The sequence below is a fragment of the Leuresthes tenuis genome, unplaced genomic scaffold (assembly GCF_036924035.1).
Source record: "Leuresthes tenuis unplaced genomic scaffold, fLeuTen1.0.hap1 SCAF_14, whole genome shotgun sequence".
Taxonomy (NCBI): domain Eukaryota; kingdom Metazoa; phylum Chordata; class Actinopteri; order Atheriniformes; family Atherinopsidae; genus Leuresthes; species Leuresthes tenuis.
In genome coordinates, this window is record NW_027325368.1 from 21083697 (window position 1) to 21099230 (window position 15534).

General features: G+C 41.1%; 1 protein-coding gene across 4 annotated transcripts in view; it reads right to left on the reverse strand.

The window, feature by feature from the left end:
• The window catches only part of carmil3 (capping protein regulator and myosin 1 linker 3), an 80750-nt gene extending 66869 nt beyond the window's left edge, over positions 1–13881 (reverse strand). For all 4 annotated transcript variants that reach the window (XM_072364244.1, XM_072364245.1, XM_072364246.1 and 1 more), the window contains exons 1-2: positions 13614–13881; positions 9666–9760 (exon numbers count right to left, since the gene is read on the reverse strand). In XM_072364244.1, the coding sequence (XP_072220345.1) occupies positions 9666–9760; positions 13614–13671 (153 nt within the window). In that variant the 5' untranslated portion in view covers positions 13672–13881. The remainder of the gene's footprint in view (positions 1–9665; positions 9761–13613) is intronic.
• Positions 13882–15534: the final 1653 nt, after the last annotated feature.

The window sequence follows — 15534 nt, forward strand, 5'->3', positions numbered from 1 at the left end:
TGCCATTTCAACCAAGAACTGGTCAGTACCATAATACCCATCAGCTTCTTTAACAAGCACTGCTGCGCTGGTATCTAATGCAGCATCAACTCATTAACAGCTCTCCGTTTCAAAATCGAAATAATCGCAAAGCTGCTTTACTTTACCGTACAGTCAAATTTTGGGCTTTACAGTCACGTCTGAAAGAGCTGGAATGTTCTGTTTCAAGTATAAATAGATAACAGAAATAAATAAATGCAACATATGTGCAAAAAGAATACTACATCCCATCGGTGGGGTGCAATGCAGTATGTTTTGACTCATTCAGCAAAGTGGCGTCCTCGGGCAGCCTCTCAGCTCCAAAGACAATCAAATGTGCAAACTAAAAATACAACACTCTTGTCCTTGTCATATCAGCGGAACTTTTGCCATCGCTATAAGAACTGAGTCTGCAGGTCTCATCCCACACTGTGAGCTCTTCTTGCTTTTCTAAACGATTTGATCAGCTGTCACACTCTTGCTAGTGGATAATAGAGGTCAGACATGCAGCTGCCATGCAAAACACTCTCACACACACACACACACACACACACACACATAAAGCAAATAAATGAGTCATCATCAGGACAAAAAAAATATCTTTTTCATCAGACCACAAGGAGAAAATATGCAGTTATTAATATTAATTAGCACAGCTAGAGCCCCAGCCAAGTCTTGATAGTCAGAACCAGAATATTTGCCCTTCTTGTGGCATTCTTTCTGGCAAGGCTTATCCTCAGGATATCAGTCAAAAAAATCCCGAAGACAACTAAAAAATTCCTCTCCTGCCCAGGAAATTCTTTGAGATGAGGCTGAATTGTTTTTCTTTCTGCCAAGAAGTCAGCAGGTGACAATTTGAAAAAGTGATGAGAAAGTGGCAAGAGAAAAGGACTGGAACATGGAGCTGATGGGATGAGGGGTACAGAGGTGCCCTTGCTGTGATGGCACGGTGTCAGGAGCTCTAGTTCAAAGAGCCAGCCAGCCAGCCCCCAGAGCAAGACTGCCGGAGCAGGGTGGGAGCTGCATGCCACTCAGAGGGAGTGCGTGTACAAAAACAACAAATTCATGTTGCTCTAGTAGTGTGTGTTTGCGTGCTCACACGGCGCAGAGGGCAGAGGGCGGGGGCTTATATTAATCATAAGCTGTCAGGCTCTGGGTCTTGCACTTCAAACGAGATGGTGCAAATCAAAGTGTGTCTCTGGGCCACGTACGTGTATGTGTGTGTGTGTGTGTGTGTGTGTGTGTGGTGCTGTGTTGCCTTTGAGGGAACAAGCTGAGGATCAGTGCCAGATCTGGTCACTCGCGGGTTTCTAGCTCAGCCACAAGGGCATTTTAAAACACACTCCTGCACCACCACAAAATCAGACATATTTCAATACAGACATTTGCACTTTTGTGCATATGTAAGGATGCACAATAGCTTGGTAATCTGGCTTTGCACTACACTCGCCTGTCTCAAACACACTGCCAACCACCATCAACTCATCTTAATAAGAACACAAACCAGCCATCAGACAATGTGTCAGCTTACATGCAAGTGTGTGTGTCCGTGAAAGAAAGAGAGAATCTAATGTACAGATACCCCAGGTTCTTCTTCCTAAGTGGACTTTAAATGGGTAAAACAAGAGGGAAAAAATTAAGCCAAGTGAGAGGGGGAAAAAAGCAAAGCTCCAAAAATAAATAAAAAATACAAAACACAGTGTTCCAGATTCTCTCATTAATACTAAGTTCAAAAGCAATGCCAAACAAAACCTCCGAAAGAAAACTTCTGCAACTGGGGAAAAACTAGGAAGAAGAGACTAACTATGCTGTGTGAGTCTAGTAGACATGGGATTTATAAGAAGAAAAATAGTATGGAGAAGCAAAAACGCAGTCATTGGAAAACTACACTCTCTTTCAGTTGTAAGGTTTCATGTATCAATCAAAAAGAAATCATCTGGTCCTTAATAGGTCTTGATATTAGATAAATACAGAAGAACAACAACACATAACAAATAAAACTGTTACATAATTTATTTAACAAGAATCCAGCCAAAGTTCAAAAGCAGAGAGTGAAAAAACAAGTACATCATTACTGCGTTCATAAGAATTAAGAGAATAGGTAGCGGTCAGGTGCTGCTAATCAAATGTGTTCGATTAACCGATCATCAGCAGGTATAAGCAGATGTTTGTCAGTTCGCTGGTCTGGAGCATTCAGGTGTGTGTTAACGCAATGCCAAGGAGGAAAGGCATCAGCGATGATGTTAGCAAAGCAGCTGTTGTTGCCCATCAATCCAGGAAGGGTTATAAGGCCATTCCTAAACTATTTGGATTCCAATATTCTATGTTTTTTTCTATTTTGAGAAGGATTATTATAAGGAAAATATTCAGGTCAGCTGCCAGTGTTCCAGGAGTAGACGTCCTGGGAATTTCACCCCAAGATCAGGCTGTACGATGCTTAAAGAAATTGCAAAAAGCCCAAAACCCATCTCAGGCCCAACAAGCCTCAGTTGGCATGTCAAATGTTAAAGTTCATGACAGTACAATTAGGAAAAGACTAAAAAAGTATGACATGTTTGGAAGGGTTGTCAGGAAAAAGCCTCTTCTCTCTAAGCTAGCTTTGCACTACACTCGCCTGTCTCAAACACACTGTCAACCACCATCAGTCAAGGATGCTCATCTTAATAAGAACACAACCCAGCCATCAGACAATGTGTCAGCTTACATGCAAGTGTGTGTGTTCATGAGAAAAAGAGAGAATTGAAAGTACTGTCAATCTTCCCAGTATTGCAACAGGACAATGATCCCAAACACAGCAGCGAATCTAAAACAGAATGTCTGGAAAAGAAAAGAATCAAGGTGATGCAACGACCCAGTCAGAGTCCAGACCTCAAACTGACTGAGATGCTGTGGTGGAACCTTAAGAAATGAATAAATTAATGCTGCAAACCTCAATGAACTATACCAATGTTATAGAGGAGAGTGGGTCAAAATTCCTCCACATGACAGAGAGGCAGATAATGTCCAACAAAAAGTTATTGAATCATGGAATGTACTCAGTTTTTTAATACACCAGTTCAGGTAAATTTTTGTCAAATGAACAATGAAATGGGGCAATATGCCATCTGTTATTCATCCGCGGTTGTGTTTACTTCATTTTAAGACCTCATAAGAACCAGACAACTCTTCATTATGTCCCTTTATGTAAAAGAGGGGGTACTTTCTTTTTCATGGCCATCTCTCCTCTTCTCCTACTCGCATTTACAGCCACAGTGCTTAACTTTCTTGTTTCCATGGCTCACAGATTACTGTAAGTAAATGTGGTAGAAGATAAAAACAAGCAGCAAGTGTGAATGAGGTCAAATAGATGAGGAACGAGAAAGGGGAGGAGCGGAGCAGAGGACACAGGAGATCAAGACAAAAAGAGAGGAAACTACAGGGAGACAGGAACTGAATATGATGGAGTGATGCAAAAGAAGCAGAGATACTACGAGTTGCCTTTCAGCCATGGCATACACACACATTCACACTTTCTCTCACAGGAGAAGAGAGAAGGTCAGCAGTCACACTTCACAGTCTCTCTGCCATAGGCTACCAACACATGTTATCATAATCAAAGGAAAGCTCAGACCTAATTACAGTACAGAGCACTCTCCACGCAACATCAGATGGTAAATTAAGATACTTGCAGAGAAAAATATTTCATACTGACAATATCACATGGTAGAGGACAGGAAGACAAAAATCACAGAAGATGCTGTGCTGTGCCGTTACACAAGCATATTATGTGGTGGTGAGACGCTGACACAATGCCAAGATTCAGCCACAAGCGCAGGCCGCCTCAGCTCTACAGCTTTGTGCTCTGCTTTCTATCACAGCCCAGCGCACAGTTTGATTCTCTGAACAACAAAGTCGTCTGAAAGGCCCAGTTTCACTATTATAAATTATGTAACTCAGTGAGAGTCTCTTTTGTTTTTAGTTTTGCTGACTATCACAGATGATTTGTGTAGCTTTGAAAACAAGCGCTTAGAAATGGCTCACATTTCACAGATATCGGAAGCACAATCTGTAAACAATGCAAAAAAATGCTGGCTTTGAATCTGGTCAAAAGACCTTGAAAGAGAAAAACATTCACTCTTCCTACATCTTGTTTTTGTCTCCAGCTTCATTGTAGAGAGTTGATGAATTTCTGAAAGTCTAGAAGGAATCATCCCAGCTATTTTGATGAGGGTTTGATGCTTGGCCTGCAGCATCTCTTCATGCACCAACAACTTCTGCCTCAGTCACACTTTCTGGGATTTGTACTAAATTAGTGAACGAACTATTTGAAAATGAAGATTTGAAATGTGTTAAACTAAAAGTACAACACTAAATCAAATTACAACACTAGATTAAAAATTTTCCATAGGCAACCATTAAATCTATCTTCAAGCAAATAGAATAGAATGGAAAAATACTACATCCATCCCCCAGTAGGGGAATTCAAAAATGTATAATGTGATGTAAATGCAGAAGCTGATCTAACCAGGAACAGCTACTGATCAGGAGCTGGGAGTTCAATCAAAATTCAATTTTACCAAAACAAAAAAAAAAAAGAACTTAATGGTAAGAAGAAACAAAGAAAGTGGTTTGCTTCCTAAAGTTGGGTAAGACTTTTCTTTATGTGTGGTCTCATGAGACTAAGTTATAGTCGATGCATTTTTTTGGCACAAAGTAACTGCCTTACTTGAAAAATGCAGCCTGACGTTTTTGGCTCAAACTAAACACTAAACTGCAAGATGTGCATTGTAAGGCAATTGGTAACTTTGTTTTCAAGGGGACATATTAAGCTGTCATTCTTCAAATTGACACCATTTCCTGGAGTCTTAACAAAATATCTGTGCCATGCCTTACGCTACAATAATTCCCCTTTAAACCATGATATTACAGCTCTTTTCACGCAAGCGACTCGATTCCATGCGCCTAGTCTCTTTCACGGGGTTTATGTTATCTGACATCTTTCCTATAGCTGTGAGACACCGTGTAAATGTAAATTTAGATGCAAATCACATTCAATAACTCTTAAAGAGCATTACTACCATTTGAGAGTCCAAACAGTTCCGAGACTGAGCGCTAACACTAGTACACAGAGCAAACCGAGACTCAAACGTCAACGGGCAGTTTCACTTGGAGATAGTGAGACTTTCCTCATCTGCAGTTGGCCAGATAGCTGGTGGTGATCACTTAAAAACCCGCACCACAGTTAGGAAGACTAAAGCACCAGATGGCCAACAGATTTAAATGCAATTCAAAAATCATATAGTAACTCCTCAGTAACATCAGCTAGATGAACCAAAGACTTCACTGTCTCCTGTGTTTCATTCAAGTTTATAGCAACTAACATTAAGAACTGTAGCTTTTGTGCGAGACTTTGAACCATTTTCTGCTCTTGCAATGGCAGTGCATTCATAAACAAACTGGAAAAAGAAGCATCCAATTTCCAAAAAAATTAAAAATAATAAATTAAAATAAATAAATTTTAAAAAATTAATAATCAAAGAACACTCTCTGGTCTGGATATAAAATATATACATATATATAAAAACTACTGATGATAATTACTTTCTTCTTTTTTTGCACAAGCAAAGCAAAGAGCAAAAGAGCTTCACCTTCCCACTTCTAATGCAGAATGCAGTATAATTTGAAGTTGCGTGGCGACAGCTCACTGAAATAAGTTTGTTATTGGCAGTGACTTTGGACACCCACATATATGCTCTCAACCACAAAAAAGGATGTCAGATAGCACAATTAGTTGATATAGTTAGCTAGTGAGACACTAATGGCTCAAGTATTCATAATATCGAAGTACTGGAAAGGTAGATTTGGTGGTTGGTGTTATCTGAGAAACAAGCGCTACTGCTTCATGACAGGATTGCTCACCCCAAAAAAAACTGAAATAGTCCAACGCTACAATTCAGCACAACATATATAATTCTTAATCTTTTAACAGTTTCATGCTTTCTTTTTTTATATGCATATATTAGTCTGATAGCGTAAGCTTCAATGGAGGCCTCATCCCACATAATGGGTTTTCATTATCTCTGAGAAATACCCACGATATCTGTACCTAATATCCCAACTTGAAAGGCAGGTCATCTATTTGAAATACGAAGTGTACATGCACTGTATGAGGTTAACCCGCTGATGCTTCCAGAACCACAGAAGATATTGAATTATTATACAAATCAGTGAAGTATCACTTTAATGCCGCTAGGCTTATATGCATGTTCCACCTACACATACTAGGATTTGTGACCAGTGAAACACAGTCAGTGGTGTAAGTGGTGTACCACTGACTGTGTTTCAGTCGATTCATAGAACTGTGGAATGGAGGCAATTTAGCAACTTCAAAGAAGACCAATTCAAAACTGTGAGATCTCCCTATTCAGTGTAATGCAGAGTACAACTGACATGTTAAAGGAAGCAACACTCACGATCTTGATGCAATACAATGATGAATACAGAGAATACTTGATGCTACTAGGAAAACAAAGGCATTTCCATGGATGAACCTTTGATGCTTACAACCTACCTAACCAGGACCCAAAAGCTCAATTGTTAACGTCCCGGTACCAGATACTCCTCAACAACCTCAGACAGGGCTCCAGACTAACTTTTTGCACTGGTTGCTGCTACTAAAAAAAAACATTTTTGGCACCACAGTAATCAGTTTTAACAGTTATCATTTTATCATCTTCCATACTCATAGGGGAATTATGCAAATGATTGCAAACAGGAACAGGGGTGTGCACACTAAAGAAAAGGGGAGGGAAATAACCACACATACACTAAATGTTAAGCACAAGGGTAAGAAAAACTAGAACGAAAAACTACATGTAAGTGAAGCCCACATTTGTTCAGTTCATTCTCAATCTTCTACTATCTAAAATAAGATGAGAGTGGACAGAAATCCTTAACAAAAGATTCCACAATGACTGAATGCCACTATAGAACATTTTTTGGCAATATTACATCATGAATGTTTTTATTACATTAAAAGAAGATTCATATTTCTATGTTGTTGGTTTTTTTTCATATCCCAAGTTTTATCCTGATTATTTTCAAATAAGGGAAGTGTAAGTACTGGCAGTATCTGTACTATAATAACTGCGTAAAATAATACAATCTTCAATTTCTTTCATTCATGAATGATTTATGCAAAAGAAAAGGGACTTTTAAAAACAATTAAAAGACCATTAATCACCATTATATATACACCCACCACCATTGTCATGAATCACAGCCCTGCTGTAAACAACCCCCGCAGCCACACAGTCACCGAGCGGACAAGTCCAACCAAATCTTTAGATGTAGTCACACCAACTCGACCTCAGCGCCACTAGAAACTCATGAGCAGGTCCTCCACATAACTGTAGAACTTAAGCAGGAGTGAGCACTCAAGTGTGTCCATGACTGTCAAGCAGTGGCGCTTTCAGCCAGTAATAGGCCCATTATTGGTAAGAGCACAGAAACCGCAGAGTCAACAGAGGATAAAACGGAGCAACCAATCAAGATAAATAAGTGGCGGAAGAGCTAAAACGGCAACTGGGGCATCACAACACATCAGAGATTTCTTTCCCCCTCTCTCCCTCCGCTGCATCCTTCATTCCTTTACTTTTTATTGGGATGCCCTCCCTTCTTCTTCCATCATATTCACCCACTTCTCTCTCTCTCTCCCACTTAGCCTTTGAAGATGCTTTGTTTTCCGAGTTGCCTCTAATCTCCAAATAGGTTAATCTAATAATGGCTGCGAGAGTGAGTGCGCAGGCAAGTTTTGATGCACTGAGCCATGTTTGTCTGCTGTGTGTGCCTCCTACACGTCAAACTGCTCCAATCTGCATTTGGGTGTGCGTGAGTGTGTTTTCGTATCATAGAAACACAACATTGCCCTGGGTGTCGTTTGGATGTCATGCTGAGCCCTCCCAGTGTCTGGGTGTGGGGGAGACAGCCATGCCCATGTATGTGCGTGTCTGTCGGTCACAGCGTGATGGCTGGCACAGTCAACACAAACAGACAGTTGGGTATCGCAATCTCCAGAGGGAAACAGGGGCCAAGAAGAAAATGCAAAAGGTTAAAACAAAGAGTTGATGAATGTAAACTTCATGCTTTAATGACCATTTCGTTCCACGAGAAATCAAGATGAAAGTGATGAATACGTAATGCAGAAAGAGAGAGCCACATGGAAAGGAAGATAAAAGGTAAAAGACGGCCTCGCCTAATCTTTCAGGCTTAGAGAAATTATTTGAGACTAAATTCTCTATATAAGATGGCCATCAAGAAAATCCTTTAACTTTCTCCAGCATCCTCTACGTGCGATATTTTCAAATATGACTGAACCTTTTTGTGCACAACCCAGAGAGACGAAAACATTCTTCTTAAAATCCCATTTTTTCACCTTTTATATATCCAGACTAATGCACTCATTAGAGAGAAAAGGTTACCTTTAAAATGGGGAAGACCTTGACAACAAACTAAAAAGAATGCAGGTATGTCTATATCCAGCCCCCACCCAACCCTTTTCCCTTTGAATAATCTTGAGCAGTTGCAGCAGCAGAAGCAGCCAGGGCCCATTTGGATAGGATAAAAAAATAATAAAAAATTCTTGTAAGGCAAAGACCTAATTGAATTGCTTCTGATGGAAAGAGGAGCTCAATACGCTTTTACAGGTTTGAGTGAAGATGGAGGGAAGAGGGGAAGGGCAGAAAGGGGAGAGGCAGTGAAACTGAGAGGAGGCTGGCGTGGTGGGGGTAGGAGGAGGAGGAGAGGGTGATGACGGGGAGGAGAATAATCGAGATGGACAGATAAGGAGGGAGGGAGAGTGGAAACAAAGAGGAGATGACAAAAATAGGGGGAGGGCAGGGGTGGGGGGTAAAATGGGAGCTAGGTGGAGGAGAAATAATAGCAGCGATGGAAAATGGAGAGAAGTACTGATTATTAGTTTTGATGCGCTTATCTGTGCATCTTTCACGCCGTCTTCAGCGGAGGAAGTGAGCTCACTCTTGTGCATAGCAACGCCATGCGAGCAACTGATCGGTCACTAATGTGGCTGACTAATTGACTATTTCTCTTTGACAGCGGTGGCCTTGGCTCACAGTGGCTCCTTCAACACATCACAGGCTTCCCACACACCCTCTGGCATGCACTCATACAAGCAGGCTTATTTTTCAGTTAAAAAAAAAACAACAAAAAAAACGACACACACCCTGCATGTACACAGTGTCAGTGCTTACACACACACACACACACACACACACCACGCTGTTGCCTGTGGCATTAGGGCCATCCTGCCACATCTAATAAAGTCTGAGGATTGACTCAGTAGGCCATGGCACGGTGTCCACTTTGCTCTGCTTAGACAGCATCTGTCCCAAAGCCTGATTTACAACACGTCTGTTGGATGTCTCGCAAACTGTAATCTCTGACTTCTTACGACTCTTTCAGTTTGTTGCAATTTGGTGCCCTTGAGTAGCTGTATCAAGCTAAAGTCTGCCCCTTTCACACTTAACATCTCAGACATAAAACCTGTTTCACTTCATCAATATCCCTCTCAGGTGACCCGGCACGACAGCACAGTAATGTGTGCGGGGGGGTGGGGGGTGGGGGCAAGAGAAGGTATCGGCAGCTCTCACCAGGATTCTGTCCTCTGATTTGCCACTTCTTGTCTCCTGCTTGATGGCTCGCACAAATTTAATGGCCTGTTTGTCCAGCACCTTCCTGATGCTCTCTGAGAAGAAAAACACAACAAGGGATATTTAATTAGAAAGTGGAAACATAATGCAGAGAAGAAAAAAAAAAAAAAAAAAACATGCGGCAAAAAGCTTTCAAGGGGAAAATCCATATATCAAAACAAACAGCCTGGTGATATGTGAAAGTAAAAACCTGAATGAGGAGAAACACGAGGGAGAGTCAATTTTCTCCTTTTCTTATGTTATAGTTTCTTATAGTTTCTTATGTCGAAAAAACTAGGACAATAGGTGTTACACATCACCAAAAGGCCTCTTGTTCCTCTCTGACTAAACTGCCCTTAATGATCATTTCTCTATGTATGAAGAGGATACAACTACACATCACTTCTTAACTTTATCAAGAGGCTATAACAGAAGTTACTGTTTTGTCATTTAAATGAGCCTGAAAGACTAAATAAATGGAAAATAGTGAAAAATATGGGGCTTCTAACATTGCACTGTGACTAAAATCTTTAAAGTGAATAGTACAGTAGATACTGTACTATACTGCTAACAAGAGTCTCCTCAAAATGCTAAAAGAATCTTTCAACTGTTAAAGTTGGATTAGTGAGATGCATGGACAGGAAAAGAAAACATTTTAAAGGGTAGCTATGAAAAAAAAATCTTTTTGCCATGCTTGAGAGCAGATATTTCGGTACTATCAACTAAAAAACTGACAAAACCAAACCCTGGCACTTTGTTTGTGGCTGCCTAGGTTTGAAATGTTCTCATTCAGTGAGCCATGCAGATTTGGAGGGGGTGTGTATGTCGCACTCCATAGTTTTAAAGCTTAGAAATATCCAGCTGTCCATCTTACTCTGCACCCAACTCCAACTTCAAATCCTGCTGTATTAGCTGCACTCTAAGCTGAAACCATTTTCCTCTTGCTTTTATTTTGCTTTGCTATGAACAAGAAATTCACATCAGGAGCTAATAATTTACTTAATTTAAGAAAAAAAAAAGAAAAGAAAGGAGCAGAGTACTGCTCTCAACCTTTTCAAAAATAAACTTCAGTTATAATTAGCCCATATGAGCAGCAGTTCTTAACAAAAGCTACTTTAGATGGAGCAACAGCTCAGCTCAGAGTTTTTTAAGGCAATCTCTGAAGAAAGAATTATCATGTAACTTTGGATGACTTAATCAATCTGCCAGCCAGTAGATTGACATAACATCAGCCTTAACATCTATGGTGCAATGTTTTAACAACCTGGGCTTGTTTGACTTTCAGCAAGATTGTCTCTAAAAGAGTGATTGGTACCAGCTGTCCATAGTAAAACTTTACATAAGGAAAATGAAGGTGTTTGTGGGTAAAAATGGGCATCAAGTAATTTCCTCCCACTTTGGTGTGTGCTAGTATGAGCTCTTAGGTGAGCCACTGCTCTCTCATACAGTAATAACATGCTTCAAAGGTTATTGAGAGTAATTTGTGTCCATATTTCTTTTGCATTGTAACTCGAAGCTGTAAGAAAAATCTAAAATAAGAGAAAACTGTGAATGAAAAAGGGGGAGGGGAAGTCAAAATAGCTCACTACATGCCCTAAATCAGATGGTATGAAAAAAGCTCTAAATCCATAGTTTTAAAGAGAAGTTCTGTGCCATATCTGTGATATTTTGAACATAGCATGTCACACATTTCATTAAGACCTAAAAGAAGGTTATCAACTTGTGAAAAACAGTATAATACGTCTCCATTAAGTGATCCCGCTTTCACCAGTTCACCAAAGGAGCTTCACTTTCTATTTCAGTCTGTTTCATTTCTGAATTCAGGAAATTCTTAATTAATCACACAAGCTTCATTGGCAGAGCAAGTTTGCTCTATGTTAAGACTTGATTGTACGATTATACAATAAAGTCAAAAGTGGTAATGAAACACTTCAAAGTAAATTTGCTGATCAAAAACATAAATGTCATGAAATTCATGTAATGTGAATATTTATGTGATACTGCACTGTGATGGGGTGGAGCTGATCAGACAAAAAAAAAAAGCAACTTTACATGGCACTTTATCTCTATTTTTTTCTTTGTCTGTGTAAAGCGCCATTTTAGTGACTTTTAATAGAAGCGTAAGCTGAACATCAGAGTATTAAGACTTGGATTTAGGACACCAGCAGGTGACTCTTTTTGGAAACTGTCCTACTAAAACAAATCAGGGGATCAGCTATCAAATGCCTTTTTTTATGAATCTTTCACAGAAAACCCCATTTAAATGTAAATATCAATCAAGAAACATGTTCATATTCTAGTAAAATGGACGTGCCCATTGTGATCCGTTGCTGATTTGGAGCTTAGGGAGAAACAGGTGGATTATACCATTAAGGATGGCAGCACAGAGATAAACAGTCACAAAAGGGAAGTGAACAACTACATGAGTATGGGCAAATAAATGCACAGGCTCTCTCTGAAGAGGACTCAAAACTGGACTATTTTTGGCCTCAGAGAAATAAATAAGCTGCTTGGTTCGTCTCAGTGGAAGCAAACACACGTTTCAGAACAGCAACCTTCAGGGACGTAGACTTCACCATGCTGGGTGACCCTGCTGAAACTCACTGAACCGCGTCAGAGGCCTCCTCCACTGACATCCTCCCCACAGCAACCAACATAAAAGAACTTGTCACTCACCAACACAATGTCAGTATGTATGCAGACTGCAAACGGGCACATATGCCTGCAAGCTGTGTGTGTTCACAGCACCCATTTCAAACGAGCCCAACACGCTAAATATGCGCTCACGGAGCCCAGCAGATGGGGAGGCACCAAGTCATGCTGTGTCATGACAGTATTGTGTCACAACTTTCTCACTGCACTTCGTTCTCCCCATCCAGCAATAAGCATGAACTTGGCTGTTGGCACTTTAATGAGCAGCGGAAGATGCGGGAGGGATGAGGCCGGGATGGGGTGGGCGGTGGTGGTTTGAAAGTGGGATCAGCTAAAGACAAACACGGGGTTATTGACATTAAGCTGGGTAAGACCCAATCACTTAAACCTTTTAACTTACTATACAGCACCAAAGGGCCCACCGGTGTGACCTCAGCATCTGCTCCCAAAAGAGTAAAGAGAGACAGGAGGAGTGGAGGAAGGAAAACCAGAGTGGGTCAGGGCATACCTTCACTCACTTTTTTTGACAGTTTGGGGTCTCTGCTCACCCAGCCTCCCCTTCTCCTCTTATCCTCAATTGGCAGGTGTGTTAATGAGCCTAATGCCGCGTGGTGCTTATCACCAGGCCAGGCAGAAGGGGCTTGACAAAGCTGAGCTGGTAAACAGCGGGATTTAACTCGCCGCATCAGGATAATTAACAATGAGAGACACACCTTGTTTGACGTGTTATCGTCCAAACACTCTGCTGTGTTTGTGCACCGCACCGTCCGATCCCCTCTGGGATCTCTGAGCTCAGCCTGTGTGCAGTTGCCTGTCTTCTGCACGCAAAGAGCCCCAACGTCACATCATAACTCCCACGCACACGGGGAGAAAAATCAAGGGATGAAAACTCCTGATTGACGCACATCAAAGCACGCAGCGTATCAGTTAAAAATAAGTCCGACAGCACGACGGGACCCACGTGCGGTATCAGTTAAAGGATAAATCAATTCCAAAGTGAACGGCCCTGCACCGGGAACGATGGGATTATAACCCGCAGGAGATTCAAGAGTCGTTAATTTCGTTGTTTTGTCTTTGGAGACATTACCTGCGATGATAACGACTCTCAAACCAAACGCAGTGGAAAGCGGCTGTTTAAAGAGCAGCTGAGTGAAGAAAAAAACAAAACAAACGCGTCCTGCTGTCTCTTTCGTAAGAGGTGAAAACACACTTCTCCAAAAAAAAAAAAAAGAAAAAAAAAAGTCCCGTTAAACTCACCTGTGATTTCCCTGCTGACGTTGGCGAAGCCCGCCGATGTGGTGTCCTTTGAGGCCATGGTGCGCTCCTTCCGGCCGCTTCTCTCTCTACTCCTCTGTCAAATGTTCCCCTCCGATCCGCGTTGCCCACTTCTTTCCCCTCGGTTTTTTCTTTCTCCCAAAACCCCGTGCCAGCAGGTGTATGCTCCGGACGCAGCAACGGTCCGTATAGTGAGGCGTGAAGCGACGCCGTGGTGCGCACTGGCAGAATTCAACGAGCGCCACCGACTTGAAGCACTCAGGCAAAGAGGAGAGAGAGGGAGGGGAAGAGATTGGTGGGGGGTGGTGGGAGGTTGGAAGAGCTTGGATTCGTGTTCGTCGTATTTGAATCTAACAAATTTGTTGGGAATTTGGTGGCAGATTTCATGACGGCGGGATCCCCGCAGGGCCCCAAAGAAAGATGTTTAAAATGACAGTTATATGACTTTAAAGAAAATATTGTCTAAATAGAAGGGATTATTTTTTTTCTTATAATTTATCTACCAGCTGGTTGTTTTGTAAATTATTTATTTATTTAAAAACAATTCAAACTCTGAGTTGAAATCTTAAAATGTGTTTTTAAGAAGGAAAAAACAGAACTGTTGGTATCTTTAATCAGTCAGGAAACACAGCGATTATCTGTCAGACTTGAAGACACTGGACTACTTGTTCAGGTATTGGTCACTGGAAACAGATTGATTTACTGCTCAGAAGGGCCCAGATAGTAAATCCATATTTCTCTAAAGAAGTCTCAGCATGAAAATAGTTCATCAATACATTATCAAACACAAGGAGGTTTGTGACTAATGAGCTATTTCCCTCTGGGGATACCTGGTGATGGATGTACACCCAGATTAACCAAATCTTTCAGTGACAACAATAAGTTGTGAGGAACTCTATCTCCACTTTACACTGATGGTGCACCAGATGTCCAACATAAAATGAAAATGTATGAGATCAACATTAAAGCTACAAGCAGCTAGATCAGGCCCTCGCACCTCCAGCCATGTTGAGGAGAGCTGTAGTCAAGGGTCTCTGTGGTGGATATGTGTGCCTCCTCTTGCCCAGATCCTTGTGGCACCATGAACTAATTGGAGCAGCCAATCACTTCCTGTGTCTGCTGTGGGGCGATAAAATAGTTCCACCAAAAATGTTTCATGTTGCTCCATCTCAGTTCTACAGCACATCCTGTGGGTTATCTGTAAACGTGCGACACGATCTCATGACAGACTGTAAAATGTGTGCATTGGTTGACAGAAAAATACACTACAATTTCACAATTGAGGCCAAGAAAAGAAAAGTAGGGGCATTTTCCTCCCTCAGTTCTCTGCTGACATGCAGCTCCCATGCTGATGGCGTTTCCACTCTTGTTGCAACATGATAACGTTGATGATCATGAGATGATGTTGACAGTTCATGGTCTTGATTAGGACAAAAAAAATTTCACAAATGGCGCTAGTGTTAAACTCCCTGCCCTTCAAGTCAGAAATTGTTGATTCAAATCCTGTCCTGTCTCCACAAGCTAATCTTTTTAACTTCAACTGTACTTTCATGATTCTATACTTTTCTCTCACTGGTATGAAGTTTAAAGTACATGGTTAGGTTTAGGTGTTCAAAAATACACAATTAGGGTTAGAAAACTATATAATATCACAAAATAAACAGTGTAATTCTTATAGGATCCTGATTTTGTCCTACAAATACCAACCCTGGATTGTAAAGCAACTATTCATTGGATATGTGGATATATGTTCTCATTTCAGAATTTCAGAGGAGACTGAACTGAAACTGGATAATGTTTGTCTAAGTTGGTTGACCTCCTGGTGGCACTCTAAGGCCTTGTGACTTTAAGTGAATGTTGGCATCAAGCTGTCCTGAGATCGGGGTGCTTTATCAAATCTGTG